Raw genomic sequence first — 27,888 nt, 5'->3', positions numbered from 1 at the left:
ATCTCCTTATTATGTCTGGAAACTTTCCAAAATTTCAAGTGTTTTAAAGTTATTGTATATTTTATATGTATTGTACTTGATAATTAAACTTGTGTACACCTGTACCTAAATAAACTTACACACTGTGCTGGCATGTAGGTACACATTAAAATCACTAAGTCTCTCTACTCTTGATGCAATAATAATAATAATAATAATAATAATAATAATAATAATCTCTTGGGCGCATTAATGTCGCATATTACGTTAATATAGACATTTCCCTTAATCTATCTATGATATTTTTTTCAAAATTATATAAGAAACACATTATGTAACACACAAACATGATACATGCACCCACAGTATAAAAATTTATACAAATATATATGAGATGTTTACCAAACGGTTTGTAGAAGTGTCGGAAGAATTACGTTTTCTCTAGCCCGTCACCTGTTACTAGGGATAACTGTAGAAAAAGTATTCCTTTCGTATGCCTTCACTTTATAGCTATAATTCTGTACTAACTTGTACACAGTGTAAGAGTATTTGTTTCGTGATTTAATTATTATAATAATAATAAAAATATTATAAGGTAAAAGTTTCACAAACTCTTACAAATGTACATGAATGAACTAAAACTGGACACGTATTAATACCGTCTATTTCGCCTGACCGAGTGATCGTCCACAACCTGTTCAGTTTGTTTGTTTACGCTGTCTGAGCTCGGTGTATCATTAAATGTTGTATATTACGTTAATATACACATTTTCATTAATCCATCCGTGATATTTTTTTCAAAATTATATAATAAACACGATACATAACATAAATACATAACAACATATGTGTAGAGAACCTAGGATAACCTAAAAAGTCAGAGTGACTTACTTCCATTGCCTTCACTCAGAGCATCATTTCTTCTCAAAATGATGTTACATGAGAATGGGAGTGTTCTTCTTTATTTATTCTACTGTATCAATGTAGAGACAACCTGTACACAATGTAACTTGTACACAAACCAGACGTGTACACTGTTTACAAAACTTACCTTCGCCTGGTTTGTTTACATAACTCTGCGCCTGTCCTCTCTCATGCACTCATTCTTTCTCTCTGGTATGGTAGCCTGGCTGACTACCATACATACCACACTTGATTTTTTACAATAAATACTACTCATCTCACCCTATATTTTAAGGTAAGTAATGAGTGAACTGTATATACATTTTATCGCTCTGGGATGCTTAAATATCATAGAATAGTATGTGTGGGTGGGGTGGCCTGGTATGGTAGCCTGGCTGACTACCATACATACCACACTTGATTTCTTACAATAAATACTACTTGTCTCACCCTAGATTAAGACTATAAATATTTTAAGGTAAGTAATGAGTGCACTGTGTGTATTGTACTTTTTTATTGTTTTTTTGATGCCTGGTTCTATTGCTAACATAATATATGTTAGTGTAAACTTGTTATCTAGTGTTTGTATGCATTTGTAAGTGGAAAAAAAGGGTGTTCCACTTTACGGCGGTTTCCGCTTTACGGCGGTAGCCTGGAACCTAACCCGCCGTATAAGTGGGGCCCTCCTGTATATGGATGAGGTACAGACATTAAGAAATAACTGATTATTAATGTTTTGAATGAATGACGAGTGGATGTCATAGAACTAAGTAAAACAAAGTTAAAAGGGATAGGAGAGTTTGATTGTTAAGCTGAATGGCAAGATAAGGGAGTCAACAGGGAAGTCTGGATGTAAGCCGAGCTGAGGGAAGAAGAACCATCAAAACGAATTATAGGCATGTCACAGCTGTTAGAGAAAATGAGCTAAAGAAAATAGTAGTAATGCTAAATGATGTATTGCTTTGTTCACACAAATGTTCCAAACTCTTATAGACAATGATGCACTCTGAATGTCGAATGAAAATTTGTGAGGGGATAAAAATGTTTAAGTTCAAGAATTAAGAGGTTAAAAATATAAAGTGGGATGTGAAAAGACTTAAAATGTCTATGCACTTATAAGTGAGAGGAGAAAATTTTTAAGAAGGGTTAAGTGAATACTTAGGAAGTTTTGAATCAAGTGAACGAGTAACTGTTTTGGGAAGCCTTAATGCTTCAGTTGGGAAACAATGTTGTAAAAGGCATAGTAAGAAAATATGGTGTACAGCAATAAGAGCTAATATATACTGACCATCAATGAAAGAAATTTGGTAATAGGTAATAAAAAGATAAATAGTGTGGAAATTACGAGGAGGTGTGGAGTTACTAAAAGCATTAGTTAGAGGGCTGAAGAGGGGTTATTGTGGTGGTTTGGTCATTTAAAGAGAATGGAACAAAGTAGAATGACTTAGCATATAAATCTGTAGGGAAAGGAAGGCGAGGTAGAGGTTGTTCTCGAAAAGGTTGGAGGGAGGGGGTAAAGGAAGTTTTGTGGGTGAGGAGCTTGGACTTCCAGCAAGCATGTGTGAGCGTGTTAGATAGGAGTGAATAGAAATGAATGGTTTTTGGGACCTGACAAGCTGTTGGAGTGTGAGCAGGGTAATATTTTGTGAAGGGATTCAGGGAAACTGGTTACCCGGACTTGAGTCCTGGAAATGGGAAGTACAATGCCTGCACTTTAAAGGAGAGGTTTAGGATACTGGCAGTTTGAAGGGATGTCTAAACTGTCGTATCTGAGCATCTCTGCAAAGACAGTGATTATGTATGAGTGATGGTGAAAGCGTTGAATGGTGATGAAAGTTTTTTTCTTTCTTTTTGGGTCACCCTACTTCGGTGGGAAACAGCCAACATGTTAAAAACAAAAAATAGTATACAACATTAAGTACAGTATTATGAAGAGTGTAATGGGAGCAGTTTACTACCTGATGTATTAGTGGATAAAAGTTAGAAGGATAAACTTTTTAATGTGTGTGTTATTAAAGGAGTAACTTGTGTGTAAGATAATTATTTAGTGGGAGTACGAATAAGGAATATGCAATTTCACCACAGAAGTGAAATCACATATCCCTTTCAAGGGATATGTGAAAATAATCCCCATATCTTCTACATACCGTAACCTGAGTCTCATTATCCATATAAAATTTCTTTACTGCTTTTACTAACCTACTACCTATTCCAAACGTCTGCCACATCTTTTGCATTGCTCTCCTATTTGCACTATCATGTGCTTTTTCTAAATCCAAACATGCAACAAAAAGTTCCTTACCTTTATGTAAATACTTTTCACTTATGTGCTTCAATGGTCATTTATCTTGGATGGAGTAAGGTCAACAAAAAACTTATGGTGGTTGGAATAAGGTGTAGGTGATGATCCAGGAAGGGTTGGAGAGACAGTGAAGATTGTTTTAAGAGTTAGGACCTCAGCAACTAGAAATCACGTATGAGTGTATTAGACTAGTTTGTGGGGGTTGCCAAAGTCCTGGAGATGAGATATACAATTCTTGCACACGGAATGATGCATGGGGATGTTGCAATTTGGTGCATTGTTTGAACTATAATGTCTATTCACTTCAGGAAAGACGACTAGAGAATGAGTGAAGGTGAACATACGACACCACTGCTAAGCAATCTTTTTGGCTGTGGTCTTTAAGGATTCTGCTTTGTCGCTTTTGAAATCCCATCTTTTTTGGTTAATGATTTCCAAGTTGTCTCCTTTTTTCTATGGCATTCCTCAGGGCTCTGTTCTTGTACTGGCATTATTTACTATTTATGTTAGTGGCTTAGCCTCACTGTTGGATGCCCCAGGGCTTGATGATCACTTTTGTGCTGGCAGTACACAGATTTACATCCAGATTTTGAATGTGGAAGATGCAAAACTAATTTAACTCTTGTCTACTTGATGCTCAGACTTTGATGACAAATAGAAAATTGAAACTAAATGAAAGACAGAAATTTTGATAATCAGGGAAAATCTCAGGGGCATACAAATTAGAGATTTTAGTTCCTTTGATTATAGTACAGTAGACCATTATTTTACATGATAGTTACATTCGTGAAAATGCAGTGTTAGGTAAATCTGTTAGATAAACTGAAGAACTTGTGGGAAAAATAGGGTTACGTTCCTGGGAGCCCCCCCAAAAAAAACCAAACAACTTTTTTTTAAACCTCCAGATCTTACGAAAATAAAAGTGAATATGTAATTGTAGTTCATTGTCATGCTGTATTATGTTGTTTTTACTGCTTAAGATTACAAATGCAACAGAAATAATAGTATTTCTTACCTTAAATTATGGGCCCTGGTGTTTGTCGATGATTGTGAAGAGAGTGGAGAGTTATGCTGTGGCCCTACTGGTCTGAAGTGGATGGTAGAGAAGCTGATGGTTGTACTGGAGTGTGCATAAATTCTGTAATGGATTTCTGTTTTATTTTCTCTTGTAGTACATTACATTTGTCATGGTCCTCTTCAATGAAAAAGTCTAACTTAAGTCAGTCAGTCAAGTAAATCAGTCAGTCAAGTCAAGTCAGTCAGTTATTCATCACACACTCATATTTACCTGATTCTTTTTAATTGTACAAACTGACACTTCATTACGACCACAGGCTACCTCTTGTCTAATATCTTTATTTTCTTCATTAATTCTAAGACTTAAGGCTTATACCTTTTCTTGCCACTTTCAGCAACACTTGTACGCATACTGGGTGCCATGATTGCTTGGCAGATATAAGATATGGCAATTAAAAAATCAAAACACAATTCACAAAGACAGCTAGCTCTTCAGACAATGGAACTGAACGCATATGAATGAATGCTGGGATGGGGTGGCAGGAGTGTCTGGGGTGGCAGGGGATGGCGGTAGGTCTTCCTCGCTGACCCACAACAAGGCGGCAGCTTCAGCTGATGGTGAAGCATCAGCTGCTCTAGACACCATTTCAGAGCACTGCTTCTTGATTTGTCAGGGTTCTCTTCAGTGAAAAAGTCTAATTTATTCAGTAAGTAAACCAGTCAAATCAGTCAGTGAAGTAAATTAGTAAAGTCAATCAAGTAAGTCAGTCAGTCAGTTATTAATCACATAAACTCATAAATTTACCTCATTATTTTTAATTGTACAAACTGACGCTTCATTACAGCCACAGGCTATCTCTTGTCTAATCTCTCTCTTTTCTTCATTAATTCTAAGATTTAAACACTTATACCTTTTCTTGCCACTTTCAGCAACACACTTATACCTACTGGGTGCCATGATTGCTTGGCAGATACAAGATATGGCAATTAAAAGATCAAAACGTAATTCACAAACACAACTAGCTCCTAAGACAATGGAACTGAACACGTATGAACGAATGCTGGGACGGGGGTGGCGGGAGCTTCAGGGATGGCAGTAGGTCTCCCCTGCTGACCCACAAGATGGCTGCTTGAGCTGGGGAAATTTTTTCCGCACCCACAAATGGAACCCTGTTAAGTTAATTTTACAAAGTGTTGTATAAAATTGTGCCAAAATTTTTCAATAGTGCCATAACTAAAACGTGGCAAATAAATCCGTGTAATATAACGGTCTACTGTACTGTCAGTTTTCAGCCTGTACCATCAATGAAGGGTCTAAATGTTTATCTGGATTCTTCACTGTCACTTACTGGGCATATTAACTAGACTGTAAATCTTGCAGTTTTCATAATTATGTTCACTATGTAATTAGAGAGCATGTAAAGTTGCAGAGTATCTAGGTCCTTATCCATATGTTTGTTTCTTCTTGAGCTGATTTTTGCAATTGTTTGTTGTGGATTTGCCTAATTACTTGCTTAAAAGACATCAGTCTACTGAATCATTCATCTAGACTAGTTTTTTCACTCTTACCTGGAGTTTCCACTAGTCCCTACTTGTATGAGTTGTGCTAGCTCCATATCAAGGCAAGAATTGAATTTAAACTTTGTTTATTAACATTTAAAACTATTAAGTTTAACCCTTAAATGGTCCAAACGTATATATACGTTTTTTCAACATCTGAAAGTATGTAAAAAATGTAGATCTTTTTTGTTTTACATTTGAAAACGTGTAAAAAAACTTTTATCTACATGTTTTTTTTGTTATATTTGAAAATATGTAAAAAAAGTAGATCTACTTTTGTAGCACTATGAATTTGAACGTCAATCTCTTTGGACCGTTTAAGGGTTAATGAACCAAAGTATCTTGCTGATGTGCTTTTTAAATCAGCATCAGGAATATTTCCACAAACTGCTGCAGACCGTTTCAGACTGAGTCTCATGCTGTTGGGGCGAAATTATTTGAATTAAGAGCCTTTTCCTATGTAGCTTCCTGATGGTGGCAGCTCGTGTATAGGCAGCGCGGAACTTCAGCACCCCCTATTTTCACTCGATATTATCGATAACATTCAATACAATGAGTCCTTTTTTCTGTAATCCTTTCTTTATACTTGTACATTATATAATCCTTAAGCTTAATGTCAGTAGCCATCCCCTAGTACATGTACATGAAAAAAATTACAAAGATTCTTGTATGGAACTGTGCACTTCACAGTTCCAGCGACTCCGTGTTTGGCTGTTGTGTGCATGCGCACATGTCCGAGATAAGACACTGCTTGCTAGGTAGAGAGAGAGAGCACTGTCGCTGACACAATGCCGACCCTGTTGTGCAAGTGTAAGATAGTGTTTCTTTTTGACTCGGCAAAATGTGTTGTGCTTAAAAACCATGTACGATATTCTTGAATGTGATAGTGTAGAATTAGATGATTATCATGCTTCCAGCTATTTTATTTAATTCATAGTTTTTTTTTTGGTTCTTTTATTTTACAGAAAATTTAAATAATTTAATCATGGCCTCCTTGCATCCCCAAGAAGTAAGTCGTGTGACTGTAAGTGAACTTCAACAGCTTAAGTTTACACAGTTGTCTCTCCATAAGAAAATTAGTTATGAAAAGAGGCCGTTCAACACCTGATATTCAAATATCTCGGCCAGGAATAAGCAACAACAAAAAGTATATTCATAGCTTTAATTCTGAATGGTACCAATGGAAAAGCTGACTTTGCTGCTGTATAGTAAAAAAATTTCTGAAGCAGCACCTCCACTAATTTTAGCTATGAGCTGCCCTTGTTCCCTGACTATATAACAGGTAACCAGTAGTGTCTATTAAGAGTCGGGTATCTGTTTATGCTTTCAAGTCTCGGTTGCAAGCATGCCTCTCTTATAAAGCTTGTGATCCTGATAATGCTGCCACTCTTGAATGTAAACTTAGTATTATTTTTGTTGTAATTGTTGTACAGTGGTACCCTGACTTATGAGCGCCCAACTTACAAGTTTTCCAAGTTACGAGCCGTCTCTCAGTAGATTTTTTGCTTTGAGTTGCAAGCCAAAATCCGAGTTACGAGCAAGCTTCAGATATGCCGCCACTCGCAGGAGAGAGGAAATATCAAATACCTCAATAATAACCAATGTGTAACATTTTTTAATTTTTGATACCACGGGTAGTGTCATCCTGCCAGAATGTTCTATAATATATGCCCTAAGTAAAGAGAAACAATTCTGGAACGTGTAATGCATGTTCCGCAAGCCGGCTCATTGGGTGGCCGGCTGGCTGATTTGCTTTGGCTGTCTCTCTCTCCTTTTGTCTGTATCTATCTCTGTCTCTGTGTCTCTATCTCTGTCTCTATCTCACAGGTACACATAAATACAGTTATACATAGTGTAAATTACCTAGGATAACCCAAAAAATCCAGACAAAGTTCTATACTATGCTTGTAGATATAAGGCATAATAAGCATGACTGGCAAGTAATACACATTTTCACTTGTTCAGGAATCAGACATGACCAACTCTGCATTGCGTGTTGGTTCATAACCAGCTCTCTCTCTGAGACAGAGACAAGTAGAAAGACAGGAAGGCAGAAACAGAGGCAGACAGAAAGACAGATAAGCAGAGACAGAGATAAACATAGAGCTAGACAGACACAGAAACAGATACAGACATGTTTATTTGTAACAGTGAAAAATAAATCCAAGGCAGTGCACGATCATCAAATGTCACTCCATGAGTGTCACTCCACTGGCAGTGGAGTGACACTCATCTTACACTGTGATTCAAAGAGTTTCATGTATACTCCAGCATTTCTAAAACATTGCTGGGACCTGGTGAAAAAGGCAAAAATCATTTCTTATTTATATATACATAGGTAGTAGGTTGGTAGACAGCAACCACCCAGGGAAGTACTACCGTCCTGCCAGATGACTGTGAAACAAAAACCTGTAACTGTTTTGCATGATGGTAGGATTGCTGGTTTCTTTTTCTGTCTCATAAACACGCTAAGATAACAGGGATATCTTGCTACTCCTACTTACACTTTGGTCACACTTCACAGACACGCACATGCATATATATATATATACATACATCTAGGTTTTTCTCCTTTTTCTAAATAGCTCTTGTTCTTTTTTATTTCTTCTATTGTCCATGGGGAAGTGGAAAAGAATCTTTCCTCCGTAAGCCATGCGTGTCGTATGAGGCGACTAAAATGCCGGGAGCAATGGGCTAGTAACCCCTTCTCCTGTATACAATTACTAAAAAAGAGAAGAAGAAAAACTTTATAAAACTGGGTTGCTTAAATGTGCGTGGATGTAGTGCGGATGACAAGAAACAGATGATTGCTGATGTTATGAATGAAAAGAAGTTGGATGTCCTGGCCCTAAGCGAAACAAAGCTGAAGGGGGTAGGAGAGTTTCAGTGGGGGGAAATAAATGGGATTAAATCTGGAGTATCTGAGAGAGTTAGAGCAAAGGAAGGGGTAGCAGTAATGTTAAATGATCAGTTATGGAAGGAGAAAAGAGAATATGAATGTGTAAATTCAAGAATTATGTGGATTAAAGTAAAGGTTGGATGCGAGAAGTGGGTCATAATAAGCGTGTATGCACCTGGAGAAGAGAGGAATGCAGAGGAGAGAGAGAGATTTTGGGAGATGTTAAGTGAATGTATAGGAGCCTTTGAACCAAGTGAGAGAGTAATTGTGGTAGGGGACTTGAATGCTAAAGTAGGAGAAACTTTTAGAGAGGGTGTGGTAGGTAAGTTTGGGGTGCCAGGTGTAAATGATAATGGGAGCCCTTTGATTGAACTTTGTATAGAAAGGGGTTTAGTTATAGGTAATACATATTTTAAGAAAAAGAGGATAAATAAGTATACACGATATGATGTAGGGCGAAATGACAGTAGTTTGTTGGATTATGTATTGGTAGATAAAAGACTGTTGAGTAGACTTCAGGATGTACATGTTTATAGAGGGGCCACAGATATATCAGATCACTTTCTAGTTGTAGCTACACTGAGAGTAAAAGGTAGATGGGATACAAGGAGAATAGAAGCATCAGGGAAGAGAGAGGTGAAGGTTTATAAACTAAAAGAGGAGGCAGTTAGGGTAAGATATAAACAGCTATTGGAGGATAGATGGGCTAATGAGAGCATAGGCAATGGGGTCGAAGAGGTATGGGGTAGGTTTAAAAATGTAGTGTTAGAGTGTTCAGCAGAAGTTTGTGGTTACAGGAAAGTGGGTGCAGGAGGGAAGAGGAGCGATTGGTGGAATGATGATGTAAAGAGAGTAGTAAGGGAGAAAAAGTTAGCATATGAGAAGTTTTTACAAAGTAGAAGTGATGCAAGGAGGGAAGAGTATATGGAGAAAAAGAGAGAAGTTAAGAGAGTGGTGAAGCAATGTAAAAAGAGAGCAAATGAGAGAGTGGGTGAGATGTTACCAACAAATTTTGTTGAAAATAAGAAAAAGTTTTGGAGTGAGATTAACAAGTTAAGAAAGCCTAGAGAACAAATGGATTTGTCAGTTAAAAATAGGAGAGGAGAGTTATTAAATGGAGAGTTAGAGGTATTGGGAAGATGGAAGGAATATTTTGAGGAATTGTTAAATGTTGATGAAGATAGGGAAGCTGTGATTTCGTGTATAGGGCAAGGAGGAATAACATCTTGTAGGAGTGAGGAAGAGCCAGTTGTGAGTGTGGGGGAAGTTCGTGAGGCAGTAGGTAAAATGAAAGGGGGTAAGGCAGCCGGGATTGATGGGATAAAGATAGAAATGTTAAAAGCAGGTGGGGATATAGTTTTGGAGTGGTTGGTGCAATTATTTAATAAATGTATGGAAGAGGGTAAGGTACCTAGGGATTGGCAGAGAGCATGCATAGTTCCTTTGTATAAAGGCAAAGGGGATAAAAGAGAGTGCAAAAATTATAGGGGGATAAGTCTGTTGAGTGTACCTGGTAAAGTGTATGGTAGAGTTATAATTGAAAGAATTAAGAGTAAGACGGAGAATAGGATAGCAGATGAACAAGGAGGCTTTAGGAAAGGTAGGGGGTGTGTGGACCAGGTGTTTACAGTGAAACATATAAGTGAACAGTATTTAGATAAGGCTAAAGAGGTCTTTGTGGCATTTATGGATTTGGAAAAGGCGTATGACAGGGTGGATAGGGGGGCAATGTGGCAGATGTTGCAAGTGTATGGTGTAGGAGGTAGGTTACTGAAAGCAGTGAAGAGTTTTTACGAGGATAGTGAGGCTCAAGTTAGAGTATGTAGGAAAGAGGGAAATTTTTTCCCAGTAAAAGTAGGCCTTAGACAAGGATGTGTGATGTCACCGTGGTTGTTTAATATATTTATAGATGGGGTTGTAAGAGAAGTAAATGCGAGGGTCTTGGCAAGAGGCGTGGAGTTAAAAGATAAAGAATCACACACAAAGTGGGAGTTGTCACAGCTGCTCTTTGCTGATGACACTGTGCTCTTGGGAGATTCTGAAGAGAAGTTGCAGAGATTGGTGGATGAATTTGGTAGGGTGTGCAAAAGAAGAAAATTAAAGGTGAATACAGGAAAGAGTAAGGTTATGAGGATAACAAAAAGATTAGGTGATGAAAGATTGAATATCAGATTGGAGGGAGAGAGTATGGAGGAGGTGAACGTATTCAGATATTTGGGAGTGGACGTGTCAGCGGATGGGTCTATGAAAGATGAGGTGAATCATAGAATTGATGAGGGAAAAAGAGTGAGTGGTGCACTTAGGAGTCTGTGGAGACAAAGAACTTTGTCCTTGGAGGCAAAGAGGGGAATGTATGAGAGTATAGTTTTACCAACGCTCTTATATGGGTGTGAAGCGTGGGTGATGAATGTTGCAGCGAGGAGAAGGCTGGAGGCAGTGGAGATGTCATGTCTGAGGGCAATGTGTGGTGTGAATATAATGCAGAGAATTCGTAGTTTGGAAGTTAGGAGGAGGTGCGGGATTACCAAAACTGTTGTCCAGAGGGCTGAGGAAGGGTTGTTGAGGTGGTTCGGACATGTAGAGAGAATGGAGCGAAACAGAATGACTTCAAGAGTGTATCAGTCTGTAGTGGAAGGAAGGCGGGGTAGGGGTCGGCCTAGGAAGGGTTGGAGGGAGGGGGTAAAGGAGGTTTTGTGTGCGAGGGGCTTGGACTTCCAGCAGGCATGCGTGAGCGTGTTTGATAGGAGTGAATGGAGACAAATGGTTTTTAATACTTGACGTGCTGTTGGAGTGTGAGCAAAGTAACATTTATGAAGGGATTCAGGGAAACCGGCAGGCCGGACTTGAGTCCTGGAGATGGGAAGTACAGTGCCTGCACTCTGAAGGAGGGGTGTTAATGTTGCAGTTTAAAAACTGTAGTGTAAAGCACCCTTCTGGCAAGACAGTGATGGAGTGAATGATGGTGAAAGTTTTTCTTTTTCGGGCCACCCTGCCTTGGTGGGAATCGGCCGGTGTGATAATATAAATAAATAATATACATTTTTCTTATTTAAAAACCCATAACAAAAAAAAATTGGGGTGGTTTTTTGGGGGACTGGAATGGATTAATGGCATATCAATTAATTTCACTGAGGAAAACTTATTTGATATATGAGCCAATTGACTTATGAGCTGGGTCACAGAACAAATTAAACTTATAAGTCAAGGTACCACTGAATTTATGGTTTGATATACAAGCACTTGTGAATTTTTCAAAAGAACAGGCACTCAAAAATTATAAAATCCCAAATTATTATTATTATTATTATTATTATTATTAATATTAAAAAAAAAAAAAATTTAGATGCAATCATAATGCATTTTATTTACAGTAAATGTTATTTTTGATGAATAATGAATTTCTAATTATTAATATTTATTGTTATTTAAGTATATATTGTATAATTATAATTATTTTTATCTTCTAGTAGGTAGTAGGTTGGTAGTCAGCAACCACCCAGGGAGGTACTACCGTCCTGCCAAGTGAGTGTAAAACGAAAGCCTGTAATTGTTCTACATGATGGTAGGATTGCTGGTGTCTTTTGTCTCTCATAAATATGCAAGATTACAGGTATGTCTTGCTACTACTACTTACACCTAGGTCACACTACACATACATGTACACATTTATTTATACACACTCATCTGAGTTTTCTTTGATTTTATCTTAATAGTTCTTGTTTCTTATTACTTTTCCTTTTATATCCATGGTGAAGTGGAATAAGAATCTTTCCTCCGTAAGCCATGCGTGTTGTAAAAGTCAACTAAAATGCTGGAAACAATGGGCTAGTAACCGCTTTTCCTGTAATGATTACTAAAAAGAATAAGAAGAAATTTGTCAAAGTGGGATGTTTGAATGTGCGTGGATGTTGTGCAAATGATAAGAAAGAGATGATTGTGGATGTTATGAATGAGAAGAAGCTGGATGTCCTGGCTTTAAGTGAAACAAAGCTGAAGGGGGTGGGAGAGTTTCAGTTTACCTGGAGTTTACCTGGAGAGGGTTTTGGGGGTCAACATCCCCATGGCTCGGTCTGAGACCAGGCCTCATGGTGGATCAGGGTCTGATCAACCAGGCTGTTACTACTGGCCGGATGCAAGCTGATGTACAAACCACAGCCTGGTTGGTCACGTATTGACTTTAGGTGCCTGTCCAGTGCCTTCTTAAAGACAGCCAGGGGCCTATTGGTAATCCCCCTTATGTAGGCTGGGAGGCAGTTGAACAGTCTTGGATCCCCATGGGATTAGGTCGGGGGTTTCAAATAGAATTAGAGCTAAAAAAGTAGTAGCAATAATGATGATAAGCTATGGCAGGAAAAGAGGGACTATAAATGTATTAATTCAAGGATTATGTGGAGTAAAATAAAGATTGGATGTGAAAAGTGGGTTATAATAAGCGTGTATGCACCTGGAGAAGAGAGAAGTGTAGAGGAGAGAGAGAGATTTTGGGAAATGTTGAGTGAATGCGTGGGGAGTTTTGAATCAAGTGTGAGAGTAATGGTGGTTGGGGATTTCAATGCTAAAGTGGGTAAAAATGTTATGGAAGGAGTAGTAGGTAAATTTGGGGTGCCAGGGGTAAATGTAAATGGGGAGCCTTTAATTGAGCTATGTGTAGAAAGAAATTTGGTAATAAGTAATACATATTTTATGAAAAAGAGGATAAATAAATATACAAGGTATGATGTAGCACGTAATGAAAGTAGTTTATTAGATTATGTATTGGTGGATAAAAGGTTGATGGGTAGGCTCCAGGATGTACATGTTTATAGAGGGGCAACTGATATATCGGATCATTATTTAGTTGTAGCTACAGTTAGAGTAAGAGGTAGATGGGAAAAGAGGAAGGTGGCAACAACAAGTAAGAGGGAGGTGAAAGTGTATAAACTAAGGGAGGAGGAAGTTCGGGTGAGATATAAGCGACTATTGGCAGAAAGGTGGGCTAGTGCAAAGATGAGTAGTGGGGGGGTTGAAGAGGGTTGGAATAGTTTTAAAAATGCAGTATTAGAATGTGGGGCAGAAGTTTGTGGTTATAGGAGGGTGGGGGCAGGAGGAAAGAGGAGTGATTGGTGGAATGATGAAGTAAAGGGTGTGATAAAAGAGAAAAAGGTAGCTTATGAGAGGTTTTTACAAAGCAGAAGTGTTATAAGAAGAGCAGAGTATATGGAGAGTAAAAGAAAGGTAAAGAGAGTGGTGAGAGAGTGCAAAAGGAGAGCAGATGATAGAGTGGGAGAGGCACTGTCAAGAAATTTTAATGAAAATAAGAAAAAATTTTGGAGTGAGTTAAACAAGTTAAGAAAGCCTAGGGAAAATATGGATTTGTCAGTTAAAAACAGAGTAGGGGAGTTAGATGGGGAGATGGAGGTATTGGGTAGATGGCGAGAATATTTTGAGGAACTTTTAAATGTTAAGGAAGAAACAGAGGCAGTAATTTCATGCACTGGTCAGGGAGGTATACCATCTTTTAGGAGTGAAGAAGAGCAGAATGTAAGTGTGGGGGAGGTACGTGAGGCATTACGTAAAATGAAAGGGGGTAAAGCAGCTGGAACTGATGGGATCATGACAGAAATGTTAAATGCAGGGGGGGATATAGTGTTGGAGTGGTTGGTACTTTTGTTTAATAAATGTATGAAAGAGGGGAAGGTACCTAGGGATTGGCAGAGAGCATGTATAGTCCCTTTATATAAAGGGAAAGGGGACAAAAGAGACTGTAAAAATTATAGAGGAATAAGCTTACTGAGTATACCAGGAAAAGTGTACGGTAGGGTTATAATTGAAAGAATTAGAGGTAAGACAGAATGTAGGATTGCGGATGAGCAAGGAGGTTTTAGAGTGGGTAGGGGATGTGTAGATCAGGTGTTTACATTGAAGCATATATGTGAACAGTATTTAGATAAAGATAGGGAAGTTTTTATTGCATTTATGGATTTAGAAAAGGCATATGATAGAGTGGATAGAGGAGCAATGTGGCAGATGTTGCAAGTATATGGAATAGGTGGTAAGTTATTAAATGCTGTAAAGAGTTTTTATGAGGATAGTGAGGCTCAGGTTAGGGTGTGTAGAAGAGAGGGAGACTACTTCCCGGTAAAAGTAGGTCTTAGACAGGGATGTGTAATGTCACCATGGTTGTTTAATATATTTATAGATGGGGTTGTAAAGGAAGTAAATGCTAGGGTGTTTGGGAGAGGGGTGGGATTAAATTATGGGGAATCAAATTCAAAATGGGAATTGACACAGTTACTTTTTGCTGATGATACTGTGCTTATGGGAGATTCTAAAGAAAAATTGCAAAGGTTAGTGGATGAGTTTGAGAATGTGTGTAAAGGTAGAAAGTTGAAAGTGAACATAGAAAAGAGTAAGGTGATGAGGGTGTCAAATGATTTAGATAAAGAAAAATTGGATATCAAATTGGGGAGGAGGAGTATGGAAGAAGTGAATGTTTTCAGATACTTGGGAGTTGACGTGTTGGCAGATGGATTTATGAAGGATGAGGTTAATCATAGAATTGATGAGGGAAAAAAGGTGAGTGGTGCGTTGAGGTATATGTGGAGTCAAAAAACGTTATCTATGGAGGCAAAGAAGGGAATGTATGAAAGTATAGTAGTACCAACACTCTTATATGGGTGTGAAGCTTGGGTGGTAAATGCAGCAGCGAGGAGACGGTTGGAGGCAGTGGAGATGTCCTGTTTAAGGGCAATGTGTGGTGTAAATATTATGCAGAAAATTCGGAGTGTGGAAATTAGGAGAAGGTGTGGAGTTAATAAAAGTATTAGTCAGAGGGCAGAAGAGGGGTAGTTGAGGTGGTTTGGTCATTTAGAGAGAATGGATCAAAGTAGAATGACATGGAAAGCATATAAATCTATAGGGGAAGGAAGGCGGGGTAGGGGTCGTCCTCGAAAGGGTTGGAGAGAGGGGGTAAAGGAGGTTTTGTGGGTAAGGGGCTTGGACTTCCAGCAAGCGTGCGTGAGCGTGTTAGATAGGAGTGAATGGAGACGAATGGTACTTGGGACCTGACGATCTGTTGGAGTGTGAGCAGGGTAATATTTAGTGAAGGGATTCAGGGAAACCGGTTATTTTCACATAATCGGACTTGAGTCCTGGAAATGGGAAGTACAATGCCTGCACTTTAAAGGAGGGGTTTGGGATATTGGCAGTTTGGAGGGATATGTTGTGTATCTTTATATATGTATGCTTCTAGACTGTTGTATTCTGAGCACCTCTGCAAAAACAGTGATAATGTGCGAGTGTGGTGAAAGTGTTGAGTGATGATGAAAGTATTTTCTTTTTGGGGATTTTCTTTCTTTTTTGGGTCACCCTGCCTCGGTGGGAGACGGCCGACTTGTTGAAAAAAAAAAAAAAAAAAAAAAAGTTTGGAGTGAGTTAAACAAGTTAAGAAAACCTAGTAGGGGAGTTAGTAGATAGGGAAATGGAGGTTTTGGGTAGATGGCGAGAATATTTTGAGGAACTTTTAAATGTCGACGAAGAAAGAGAGGCGGTAATTTCATGCACTGGCCAGGGAGGTATACCATCTTTTAGGAGTGAAGAAGAGCAGGATGTGAGTGTGGGGGAGGTGCATGAGGCATTCTGTAGAATGAAAGGGGTAAAGCAGCTAGAACTGATGGGATCATGACAGAAATGTTAAAAGCAGGAGGGATATAGTGTTGGAATGGTTGGTATTTTTGTTTAATAAATGTATGAAACCTAGGTAGTAGGTTGGTAAACAGCAACCGCCTAAGGAGGTACTACTGTCCTGCCAAGTGAGTGTACAACGAAAACCTGAAATTGTTTTACATGATGGTAGGATTGCTGGTGTCTTTTGTCTGTCTCATAAACATGCAAGATTACAGGTATGTCTTGCTACTTCTACTTGCACTTAAGTCACACTACATACATGTACAAGCATATATATACACACCTCTCTGGGTATTCTTCTATTTTCTTTCTAGTTCTTGTTCTTGTTTATTTCCTCTTATCTCCATGGGGAAGTGGAACAGAATTCTTCCTCCGTAAGCCATGCATGTTGTAAGAGGCGACTAAAATGCCGGGGGCAATGGGCTAATAACTCCTTCTCCCGTATAAATTACTAAATTTAAAAGAGAAACTTTCGTTTTTCTTTTTGGGCCACCCTGCCTTGGTGGGATATGGCCGGTGTGTTGAAAGAAAGGAAGAAATGTATGAAAGAGGGGAAGGTACCTAGGGATTGGCAGAGAGCGTGTATAGTCCCTTTATATAAAGGAAAGGGAGACAAAAGAGATTGTAAAAATTATAGAGGAATAAGTTTACTGAGTATACCAGGAAAAGTGTATGGTAGGGTTATTAGTGAAAGAAGTAGAAGTAAGACAGAATGTAGAATTGCAGATGAGGAAGGAGGTTTTAGAGTGGGTAGGGGATGTGCAGATCAAGTGTTTACATTGAAGCATATATGTGAGCAGTATTTAGATAAAGGTGGGGAAGTTTTTATTGCATTTATGGATTTAGAAAAGGCATATGTTAGAGTGGATAGAGGAGCAATGTGGCAGATGTTGCAAGTATATGGAATAGGTGGTAAGTTACTAAATGCTGTAAAGAGCTTTTATGAGGATAGTGAGGCTCAGGTTAGGGTATGTAAAAGAGAGGGAGAATACTTCCCGGTAAAAGTAGGTCTTAGACAGGGATGTGTAATGTCACCATGGTTGTTTAATATATTTATAGATGGGGTTGTAAAAGAAGTAAATGCTAGGGTGTTCGGGAGAGGGGTGGGATTAAATTGTGGGGAATCAAATTCAAAATGGGAATTGACACAGTTACTTTTTGCTGATGATACTGTGCTTATGGGAGATTCTAAAGAAAAATTGCAAAGGTTAGTGGATGAGTTTGAGAATGTGTGTAAAGGTAGAAAGTTGAAAGTGAACATAGAAAAGAGTAAGGTGATGAGGGTATCAAATGATTTAGATAAAGAAAAATTGGATATCAAATTGGGGAGGAGGAGTATGGAAGAAGTGAATGTTTTCAGATACTTGGGAGTTGAAGTGTCGGCGGAGGGATTTATGAAGGATGAGGTTAATCATAGAATTGATGAGGGAAAAAAAGGTGAATGGTGCGTTGAGGTATATGTGGAGTCAAAAAACGTTATCTATGGAGGCAAAGAAGGGAATGTATGAAAGTATAGTAGTACCAACACTCTTATATGGATGTGAAGCTTGGGTGGTAAATGCAGCAGCGAGGAGACGGTTGGAGGCAGTGGAGATGTCCTGTCTAAGGGCAATGTGTGGTGTAAATATTATGCAGAAAATTCGGAGTGTGGAAATTAGGAGAAGGTGTGGAGTTAATAAAAGCATTAGTCAGAGGGCAGAAGAGGGGTTGTTGAGGTGGTTTGGTCATTTAGAGAGAATGGATCAAAGTAGAATGACATGGAAAGCATATAAATCTAAAGAGGAAGGAAAGAGGGGTAGGGGTCGTCCTCGAAAGGGTTGGAAAGAGGGGGTAAAGGAGGTTTTGTGGGCGAGGGGCTTGGACTTCCAGCAAGCGTGCATGAGCGTGTTAGATAGGAGTGAATGGAGACGAATGATACTTGGGACCTGACGATCTGTTGGAGTGTGAGCAGGGTAATATTTAGTGAAGGGATTCAGGGAAGTACAATGCCTGCACTTTAAAGGAGGGGTTTGGGATATTGGCAGTTTGGAGGGATATGTTGTGTATCTTTATACGTATATGCTTCTAAACTGTTGTATTCTGAGCACCTCTGCAAAAACAGTGATTATGTGTGAGGTGAAAGTGTTGAATGATGATGAAAGTATTTTCTTTTTGGGTCGCCCTGCTTTGGTGGGAGATGGCCGACTTGTTAAAAAAAAAAATGTATAATATCTTACTCAATAACTTATCAGATATTTTTATGATTATAAATACTGTACTCTGACTAGTCATGACAAAGAATTTGCATTATACCTCCATATGTATTTGCGGTTTTTTGTTTCCTCCTAATCCTCCTCTAATCTGGTGGGTTACCACTTTCATATCTGAACAGTTAAAACTGTCAGCTGAGCATTCATTCAAAAAGTATGAAATAATGTAAAAATTATTTTGGTCTAACTTCAGACCCTCAACAGAACACATTAAATATGAGTAGAAGGGAAGTCTACATATTTTGCTGTACATGTAACAAGTCAGGTCCATTATCAATACATTGTAGCCATAATGCAGATATCCTAAAGGAATCCTTCAAATGTTCCATATAAATTTTCTTTACCATCTAACTTTAATTACTTTCCCTATAGATGAATAACCTACATTTGAAAAAAAAAAAAAGTTCTGTGCTCCACCACAAACTTAACAGGCAAGTCATCATGCTTCCTCTAATTAGTGTAAAACTCATAAACACTATTATAAGAGAAAGCGTAAATGAACCCAGAGAGTATTTGTATGTTGACACAACAATTCATTAAGACAAAAAAGTAATTCAAAGTAATTTTAAAATAAAACTAGTAACCATTTCTGGATAAGAAACTCAGAAGATTAGCTGATCTGTATAATTTAACCCCCTTCTGGGATCCCAGAAGGGGGTCGTGTTATAACTTGCAATTTCGTAAGTATAACAAATAGTTACAGTCTTAATCTGCAATAACTTTTTACATACCTGAGCATCAATAACTTCCCAACAGCGTGTCATTAGCTCAGGCTCTTCAAACAGACGAGACTGTGAAAGAAGCAGGCAGGCATTTCGAGCTGTCAATGACACTTCGAGAAATTTTACACACTGCTGAGCCAAGTGTGGAACAAGGTACTTTTTAGCAGCATAAAGTGTCGCTAGAACTGTATCTGGCTCCAGGCGGATCTCATCACAGTAGAGATACCTGTGAAAACAAAACCCATTTCTTATTAATACACACACACACACAAAAAAAAAAAAAAGCATTCCATTTATGTACCCACAGTTGCATTATATATTAGACGGATGTGAAACTAACAAACTGGTTTGCAGTGTGCCAAGAGTGGTTTAACTAACACTAATCTGTAATGTACAAAGCTTGATCTGTAATGTGCAATTAGTAGTGCAAATAACACACCAGTTTATAGTGTAAAAAGAGTGATGCAACTAACACCTGTGCTTGTTGATGTTGCTGATGTTGGCATAGTGTCTGCTAATTGTGTCCATTGCCTGCCTTCTCACTTTTTTTTTTCTTAACACATCGACCGATTCCCACCAAGGCAGAGTGGCCCGAAAAAGAAAAACTTCCATCATCATTCACTCCAGAGGGGTACTCTACACTACAGTTATAAAACTGCAACATTAACACCCCTCCTTCAGAGTCCAGGACTCAAGTCCAGTCTGCCGGTTTCCCTGAATCCCTTCATAAATGTTAGTTTGCTCACACTCCAAGAGCACGTCAAGTATTAAAAACCATTTGTCTCCATTCACTCCTATCAAATATGCTCACGCATGCTTGCTGGAAGTCCAAACCCCCCCCCCCCCCACACACACACACAAACACACACACACACAAAACCTCCTTTACCCCTTCCCTCCAACCTTTCCTAGGCCAACCCCTACCCCGCCTTCCCTCAACCTCAGATTTATACACACTCAAAGTCATTCTGTTTTGTTCCATTTTCTCAACATGTCTGAACCACCTTGACAACCCCTCCTCAGCCCTCTGGATAACAGTTTTGGTAATCTCACACCTTCTCTTAATTTCCAAACTACAAATTCTCTGCATTATGAAAGTTTAGACACGTGCAACATCTGGATATCTTTATTGTAGATGTTTCACCATCCAGTGGCTTTATCAATACAGATTCTAGGACAGAATTAGAAGACAGTAGAACTATATACAAAAGATGAGGTAATCAGTCCCTCAGCCTTGGAGTTAGTGTTCACAGCATCGTGGTGGAGGAGAATCTGCAACACTGCAACATCTCTGCATTATATTCACACCACACATTGCCCTCAGACATGACATCTCCACTGCCTCCAGCCTCCTCCTCATTGCAACAATCATCACCCATGCTTCACACCCATACAAGAGTGTTGGTACAACTAACAACTACATATACTCTCATACATTCCCTTCTTTACTTTCATGGACAAAGTTCTTTGTCTCCACAGACTCCTAAGTGCACCACTCACCCTTTTCCCCCTCATCAATTCTATGATTCACCTCATCCTTCATAGACCCCTCTGCTGACACGTCCACTCCTAAATATCTGAATACATTCACCTCCTCCATACTCTCTCCCTCCAATCTGATATCCAATCTTTCATCACCTAATCTTTTTGTTATCCTCATCACCTTACTCTTTTTTTATATTCACTTTTAATTTTCTTCTTTTGCATACCCTACCATATTCATCCACCAACCTCTGCAACTTCTCTTCAGAATCTCCCAAAAGCAGTGTCATCACCAAAGAGCAACTGTGACAACTCCCACTTTGTGTTTGATTCTTTATCTTTTAACTCCACACCTCTTGACAAGACCCTCGCATTCACTTCTCTTACAACCCCATCTATAAATATATTGAACAACCACAGTGACATCACACATCCTTGTCTAAGGCCTACTTTTACTGGGAAATAATCTCCCTTTCTCCTACATACTCTAACCTGAGCCTCACTATCCTCATAAAAACTCTTCACCGTTGTCGGTAACCTACCTCCTATACCATACACCTGCAACATCTGCCACATTGCCCCCCCTATCCACCCTGTCATATGCCTTTTCCAAATCCATAAATGCCACAAAAACCTCTTTGCCCTTATCTAAATACTGTTCACCTATATGTTTCACTGTAAACAGTCTACATACCCCCTACCTTTCCTAAAGCCTCCTTGTTCATCTGCTATCCTACTCTCCGTCTTACTCTTAATTCTTTCAATAATAAATCTACCATACACTTTACCAGGTATACTCAACAGACTTATTCCCCTATAATTTTTGCACTCACTTTTATCCCCTTTGCCTTTATACAAAGAAACTATGCATGCTCTCTGCCAATCCCTAGGTACCTTACCCTCATAGCCTTCTCATCAGTGAGTTTATTTTATGCTGTATTCTGTATCTTTAGCCCCAATTAATTAATAGCAATGTTTGGGTTTAAAGTCCAAGCCCTCAAGTATTGTCTATGTATGGCATATATACTGTATTATCAGGAACCTCCTTCTCTCCTCAATTCCAGAAATACGTCAAGTGCCTTGAGGCATTCTTAATAGTTTATATGATTTGTTATTCTATGCTGGCAGTATATGATCTATGTACATTTTCCAGCTCTGCTTTCTCTTTTGTCTTGAAAGGCACTTCGAGCATACTGTAGAATACTATTAAAGCCATGAGAATACAAGTGATTTGAAAAGTATTGTACCATCATTTGCATTGCTTCTTTTACTTTAAAAGTTCTCATAATCAAACCAATCATTTTCCTAATGTTTGCTGCACCTGCCTTATTTCATTTTCCAAATGAGAGACATCTAACATAATCATACCCAAGTCTTTTACCTATTCCTTATACTCTATGATAAGGTCTGCCTGTGTTCTGTATACTGTTCTTGCTTGCTTTGAAGTCTTCATTCCTCCCATTCCTAAACAAGTGAAATATATTATCATTGAATATTATGTTTTTTTTTTTTTTTTGACCATTTGAAGACTTTGCTGATATGTTTGTAAATTTTCTATTTTTCTACTGAGGTAACTTAACCCTGATGGTGGTTCACCTTAACATGGAGACAGAGTTTGTGTGGCCTGTGTCTAGGGATAGGGGCATCCTCAGTTGGGAAGGTTTTTCCCCAACAGAGGGCTTGCCTGACAAAAAACCCATCTCTTTTGATGTAAATGGTAGAGATATTTTTCCCTTTCATCTAAATTTGCTGGTATACCTGATGACGTGAAAAGAATTACGTAAAATATAAAAAATACTTTAAATAGTATTATTTGGATTGCAAATTACATCACAAAGAAGTATAAAAGTGGATTGATCATGACAGTACCAGGTTGATAATGATGGTGTAAATTTGATGTTAGAAATGGAATATGTTTAAAGCTCTGAATGACCAAACAATTTTAAAGCTTTGTAAACAAATAAAGCCTTTCATACTCTGGTATTGTCTGTATGAGATATGAAGCCCTGGCTGATGTTCTTGTCTGTCTGCTATGAAGATGAGAAACAGTAATAGTACCACTCTACAAAACTTTCTACTTTACTGAGACTAGACTTTTATTTTTTACCTATAACAATTTTGTTAGTGATCCAATAGCTGTGATGGGTAACATCTTCCTGCTCTGAAGTCATGTTGACTTGGGTTGTTAGCTCATATTTCTCGATAAAATCAATAATTTGGTGTCTCAGAACCATTTAAAAGATTTTCATGATGTGTGCTAAGATGTGCAGTTTTTTGCTATTGCTTTGCTAACCCCTTTGCAAAGAGGGGCTATGTGTGCACTTTTTAATGCTTGTGATGAAACTACAAATCAGAGATGGTGAAAAATACAAAATCAGATAGCAAACGCAATGATAAACAGGACATCAAATATGGTAATGTATGAAGGAACTCCTAATATAAAATTTTTCATATTTTATCATAGGTGATATAATACGAATAAAAAATGAGCAGCATAAAATAAATAAATAAATAAATAAATATATAATTTTTTTTTTTTTCAACAAGTCGGCCGTCTCCCACCGAGGCAGGGTGACCCAAAAAAAAAAAAAAAAGAAAATCCCCAAAAAGAAAATACTTTCATCATCATTCAACACTTTCACCACACTCACACATTATCACTGTTTTTGCAGAGGTGCTCAGAATACAACAGCTTAGAAGCATATACGTATAAAGATACACAACACATCCCTCCAAACTGCCAATATCCCAAACCCCTCCTTTAAAGTGCAGGCATTGCACTTCCCATTTCCAGGACTCAAGTCCGACTATATGAAAATAACCGGTTTCCCTGAATCCCTTCACTAAATATTACCCTGCTCACACTCCAACAGATCGTCAGGTCCCAAGTATCATTCGTCTCCATTCACTCCTATCTAACACGCTCATGCATGCTTGCTGGAAGTCCAAGCCCCTCGCCCACAAAACCTCCTTTACCCCCTCTTTCCAACCCTTTCGAGGACGACCCCTACCCCTCTTTCCTTCCCCTATAGATTTATATGCTTTCCATGTCATTCTACTTTGATCCATTCTCTCTAAATGACCAAACCACCTCAACAACCCCTCTTCTGCCCTCTGACTAATGCTTTTATTAACTCCACACCTTCTCCTAATTTCCACACTCCGAATTTTCTGCATAATATTTACACCACACATTGCCCTTAGACAGGACATCTCCACTGCCTCCAACTGTCTCCTCACTGCTGCATTTACCACCCAAGCTTCACATCCATATAAGAGTGTTGGTACTACTATACTTTCATACATTCCCTTCTTTGCCTCCATAGATAACGTTTTTTGACTCCACATATACCTCAACGCACCACTCGCCTTTTTTCCCTCATCAATTCTATGATTAACCTCATCCTTCATAAATCCATCCGCCGACACTTCAACTCCCAAGTATCTGAAAACATTCACTTCTTCCATACTCCTCCTCCCCAGTTTGATATCCAATTTTTCTTTATCTAAATCATTTGATACCCTCATCACCTTACTCTTTTCTATGTTCACTTTCAACTTTCTACCTTTACACACATTCTCAAACTCATCCACTAACCTTTGCAATTTTTCTTTAGAATCTCCCATAAGCACAGTATCATCAGCAAAAAGTAACTGTGTCAATTCCCATTTTGAATTTGATTCCCCATAATTTAATCCCACCCCTCTCCCGAACACCCTAGCATTTACTTCTTTTACAACCCCATCTATAAATATATTAAACAACCATGGTGACATTACACATCCCTGTCTAAGACCTACTTTTACTGGGAAGTATTCTCCCTCTCTTCTACATACCCTAACCTGAGCCTCACTATCCTCATAAAAGCTCTTTACAGCATTTAGTAACTTACCACCTATTCCATATACAGTGGACCCCCGGTTAACGAACTTTTTTCATTCCAGTAGTATGTTCAGGTGCCAGTACTGACCGAATTTTTTCCCATAAGGAATATTGTGAAGTAGATTAGTCCATTTCAGACCCCCAAACATACACGTACAAACCCACTTACATAAATACACTTACATAATTGGTCGCATTTGGAGGTGATCGTTAAGCGGGGGTCCACTGTACTTGCAACATCTGCCACATTGCTCCTCTATCCACTCTAACATATGCCTTTTCTAAATCCATAAATGCAATAAAAACTTCCCTACCTTTATCTAAATACTGCTTACACATCCCCTACCCACTCTGAAGCCTCCTTGCTCATCCGCAATTCTACATTCTGTCTTACCTCTAATTCTTTCAATTATAACCCTACCGTATACTTTTCCTGGTATACTCAGTAAACTTATTCCTCTATAATTTTTACAATCTCTTTTGTCCCCTTTCCCTTTATATAAAGGGACTATACATGCTCTCCGCCAATCCCTAGGTACCTTCCCCTCTTTCATACATTTATTAAACAAAGGTACCAACCACTCCAACACTATATCCCCCCCTGCTTTTAACATTTCTGTCATGATCCCATCAGTTCCAGCTGCTTTACCCCCTTTCATTCTGCGTAATGCCTCACGTACCTCCCCCACACTTACATTCTGCTCTTCTTCACTCCTAAAAGATGGTATACCTCCCTGGCCAGTGCATGAAATTACCGCCTCCCTTTCTTCCTCAACATTTAAAAGTTCCTCAAAATATTCTCGCCATCTACCTAATACCTCCATCTCCCCATCTACTAACTCCCCTACTCTGTTTTTAACTGACAAATCCATACTTTCCCTAGGCTTTCTTAACTTGTTTAACTCACTCCAAAATTTTTTCTTATTTTCATTAAAATTTCTTGACAGTGCCTCTCCCACTCTTTCTTTGGCTCTCCTTTTGCACTCTCTCACCACTCTCTTCACCTTTCTTTTACTCTCCATATACTCTGCTCTTCTTATAACACTTCTGCTTTGTAAAAACCTCTCGTAAGCTACCTTTTTCTCTTTTATCACACCCTTTACTTCATCATATATATATATATATATATACGTATATATATATATATGCCGAATAGGTAAAATTGGTCATTTAGCAAGAACTCTTTTAAAATTGTCCTTTTTAAATATTTCTCTTATACGTTTGAAGATATATATTTTTCATTTGTTGAAAAAAAAAAATATATATATATATATATATATATATATATATATATATATATATATATATATATATATATATATATATAATATATATTATATATTAGCAAGTACTCATTTAAAATTAAATCCTTTCTAAAAATGTTTCTTATACATTTAAAGCTAGATTTTTTTCATTAATGTTGGTGTAAAAAATTTTAATTTTGCAACAAAAGAATCTTAGAAAACTTACCTAACCTTATTATAACAAGAACAATTTATTTTAGCCTAACCCAACTAAATATATTTTAGATTTGTTTACAATAATTTAATACTAAACAAACACAGTGAAATATATTTCTCTCGTTAGGTTCAGAATGATCTTGGCGAAATTATTGCATACACAAATTTTCGCTTGTCCTATATGGCAAGATGAGCATTGCTATTTAAGCCAAGATCGCAAGTTCTGCCTATTCGGCACGACATATATATTATCTATCTATCTATCTCGGTCAAGGCATATTCTGGCAATGAACTGCATGCATGACAAGGATTTACCGATGGAAATAGCTTACAAATTATAAGAATCTTGAGAAGTGATTAGCCTAGTTATAACAGAAATAAAGTCGCAGGATAAAGACATTTAACTCGTGCAACAAAAACTCTTGATAAAACTGTATTACCGTAGCAGAGTAAGGAATGCAGATGGTTCCACATCAGGGACCTGCACCTCTTCCTCGGATTTTAATCCACCATAAAACATGGCATAGAACACACTGCTGCCCACAGCTAGTACATATTTATGAGCAGGAATCCTTTGAGTGCTCCCTGTTAAAATGAATAGCAATGTTTTAGTCACATAATTCACCAACTGATGACTAAGATTCTCCCAACTAATACAATGTCCAGTGAAACAACATACAAAACGTATAGCAGAAGGTTGTTAGGTTGGTTTAGTTTAACTAGCAGGAACTTTAGTATCCTTGTATAGTATTATACTCTATTAACCAAGTATCCTTGTATTGTATTGTACTATACTAACCAACTCCATCTATCTGATGTTTAACCTCACTGACCAATATTTATTGTCAAGACTGTGGGTTATTATTAGCCACATATATAATACACACACTGGTGAGTAGTTTTAGCTTTAAATAAATTTTTTACCCTTGCATCAAGTACTGCTTAATAACTTACTTTTGTGTCAAGCTTTGAATTTATTTTAATTTTATTATGGGTTACTTAAGGCAATATCATCATGACAATATAAGTACAGAAGTATTCAAGAGGAAAGAAGATCACTACCTCCCCCAAATACCAGATAAACCAAGCTGTGATGGATATGCAAGCAAGCAGACTGCCAACAGCAACAGCCTGGCTGGGCAAACAGTCAACAGAAAAGTCTGGCCCCAGTTACATTCCTGAGAACTAGCATGTAACATAAAAGAGCATTATGATAAGCAGAGAATATATGGGAAAATAGGATTAGTATATTCCAAAAACAGTACCTTTAAATTTGCAAGCTGTTAACTATTATACTAGGCAGTAATTACTGCCATATACATTGGAACCCTGAGTTTCGAACTTCGTTCCAGAAGGCTGTTCGAGTGCCGTTACCGAACAAATTTATTCGCATAAGGAATAATGTAAATTAGATTAGTCCGTTTCAGACCCTGAAAAATATACTTACAAAAGCACTTACAATAATACACTTACATATTTGGTCGAGTTGGGAGCAGTTCGAAACTCAGGGTTCCACTGTAACTTGCTTCACATTCTTATAGTGCTTTTTTCTTGAACACAATTCATGAGCAGTTCCCATTATGCATATAACCCCCTTTCAAAGGGCTAACACCTCCAGCATCACTAGTACAGTGGACCCCCGGATAACGATCAGCTCCCAACTCGACCAATTATGTAAGTTTATTTTTGTAAGTGCTTTTGTAGGTGTATTTTTAGGGGTCTGAAATGGACTAATCTAATTCACAATATTTCTTATGGGAACAAATT

At 38.1% G+C, this 27,888-nt stretch overlaps 2 protein-coding genes across 9 annotated transcripts in view; one reads left to right on the top strand and one right to left on the bottom strand.

Moving 5' to 3' along the window:
* The window catches only part of LOC128692866 (retinol dehydrogenase 13), a 483,761-nt gene that overhangs the window by 401,627 nt on the left and 54,246 nt on the right, over positions 1-27,888 (top strand). The gene's annotated exons all lie outside the window — the stretch shown is intronic.
* The window catches only part of LOC128692867 (BTB/POZ domain-containing protein 3), a 59,525-nt gene that overhangs the window by 17,490 nt on the left and 14,147 nt on the right, over positions 1-27,888 (bottom strand). For all 5 annotated transcript variants that reach the window (XM_070092124.1, XM_070092123.1, XM_070092119.1 and 2 more), the window contains 2 exons: positions 26,562-26,706; positions 19,306-19,522 (listed from right to left, as the gene is read on the bottom strand). In XM_070092124.1, the coding sequence (XP_069948225.1) occupies positions 19,306-19,522; positions 26,562-26,706 (362 nt within the window). The remainder of the gene's footprint in view (positions 1-19,305; positions 19,523-26,561; positions 26,707-27,888) is intronic.

Source organism: Cherax quadricarinatus, chromosome 38 (assembly GCF_038502225.1).
Source record: "Cherax quadricarinatus isolate ZL_2023a chromosome 38, ASM3850222v1, whole genome shotgun sequence".
Taxonomy (NCBI): domain Eukaryota; kingdom Metazoa; phylum Arthropoda; class Malacostraca; order Decapoda; family Parastacidae; genus Cherax; species Cherax quadricarinatus.
This window is presented reverse-complemented; position numbering and strand designations above follow the sequence as displayed.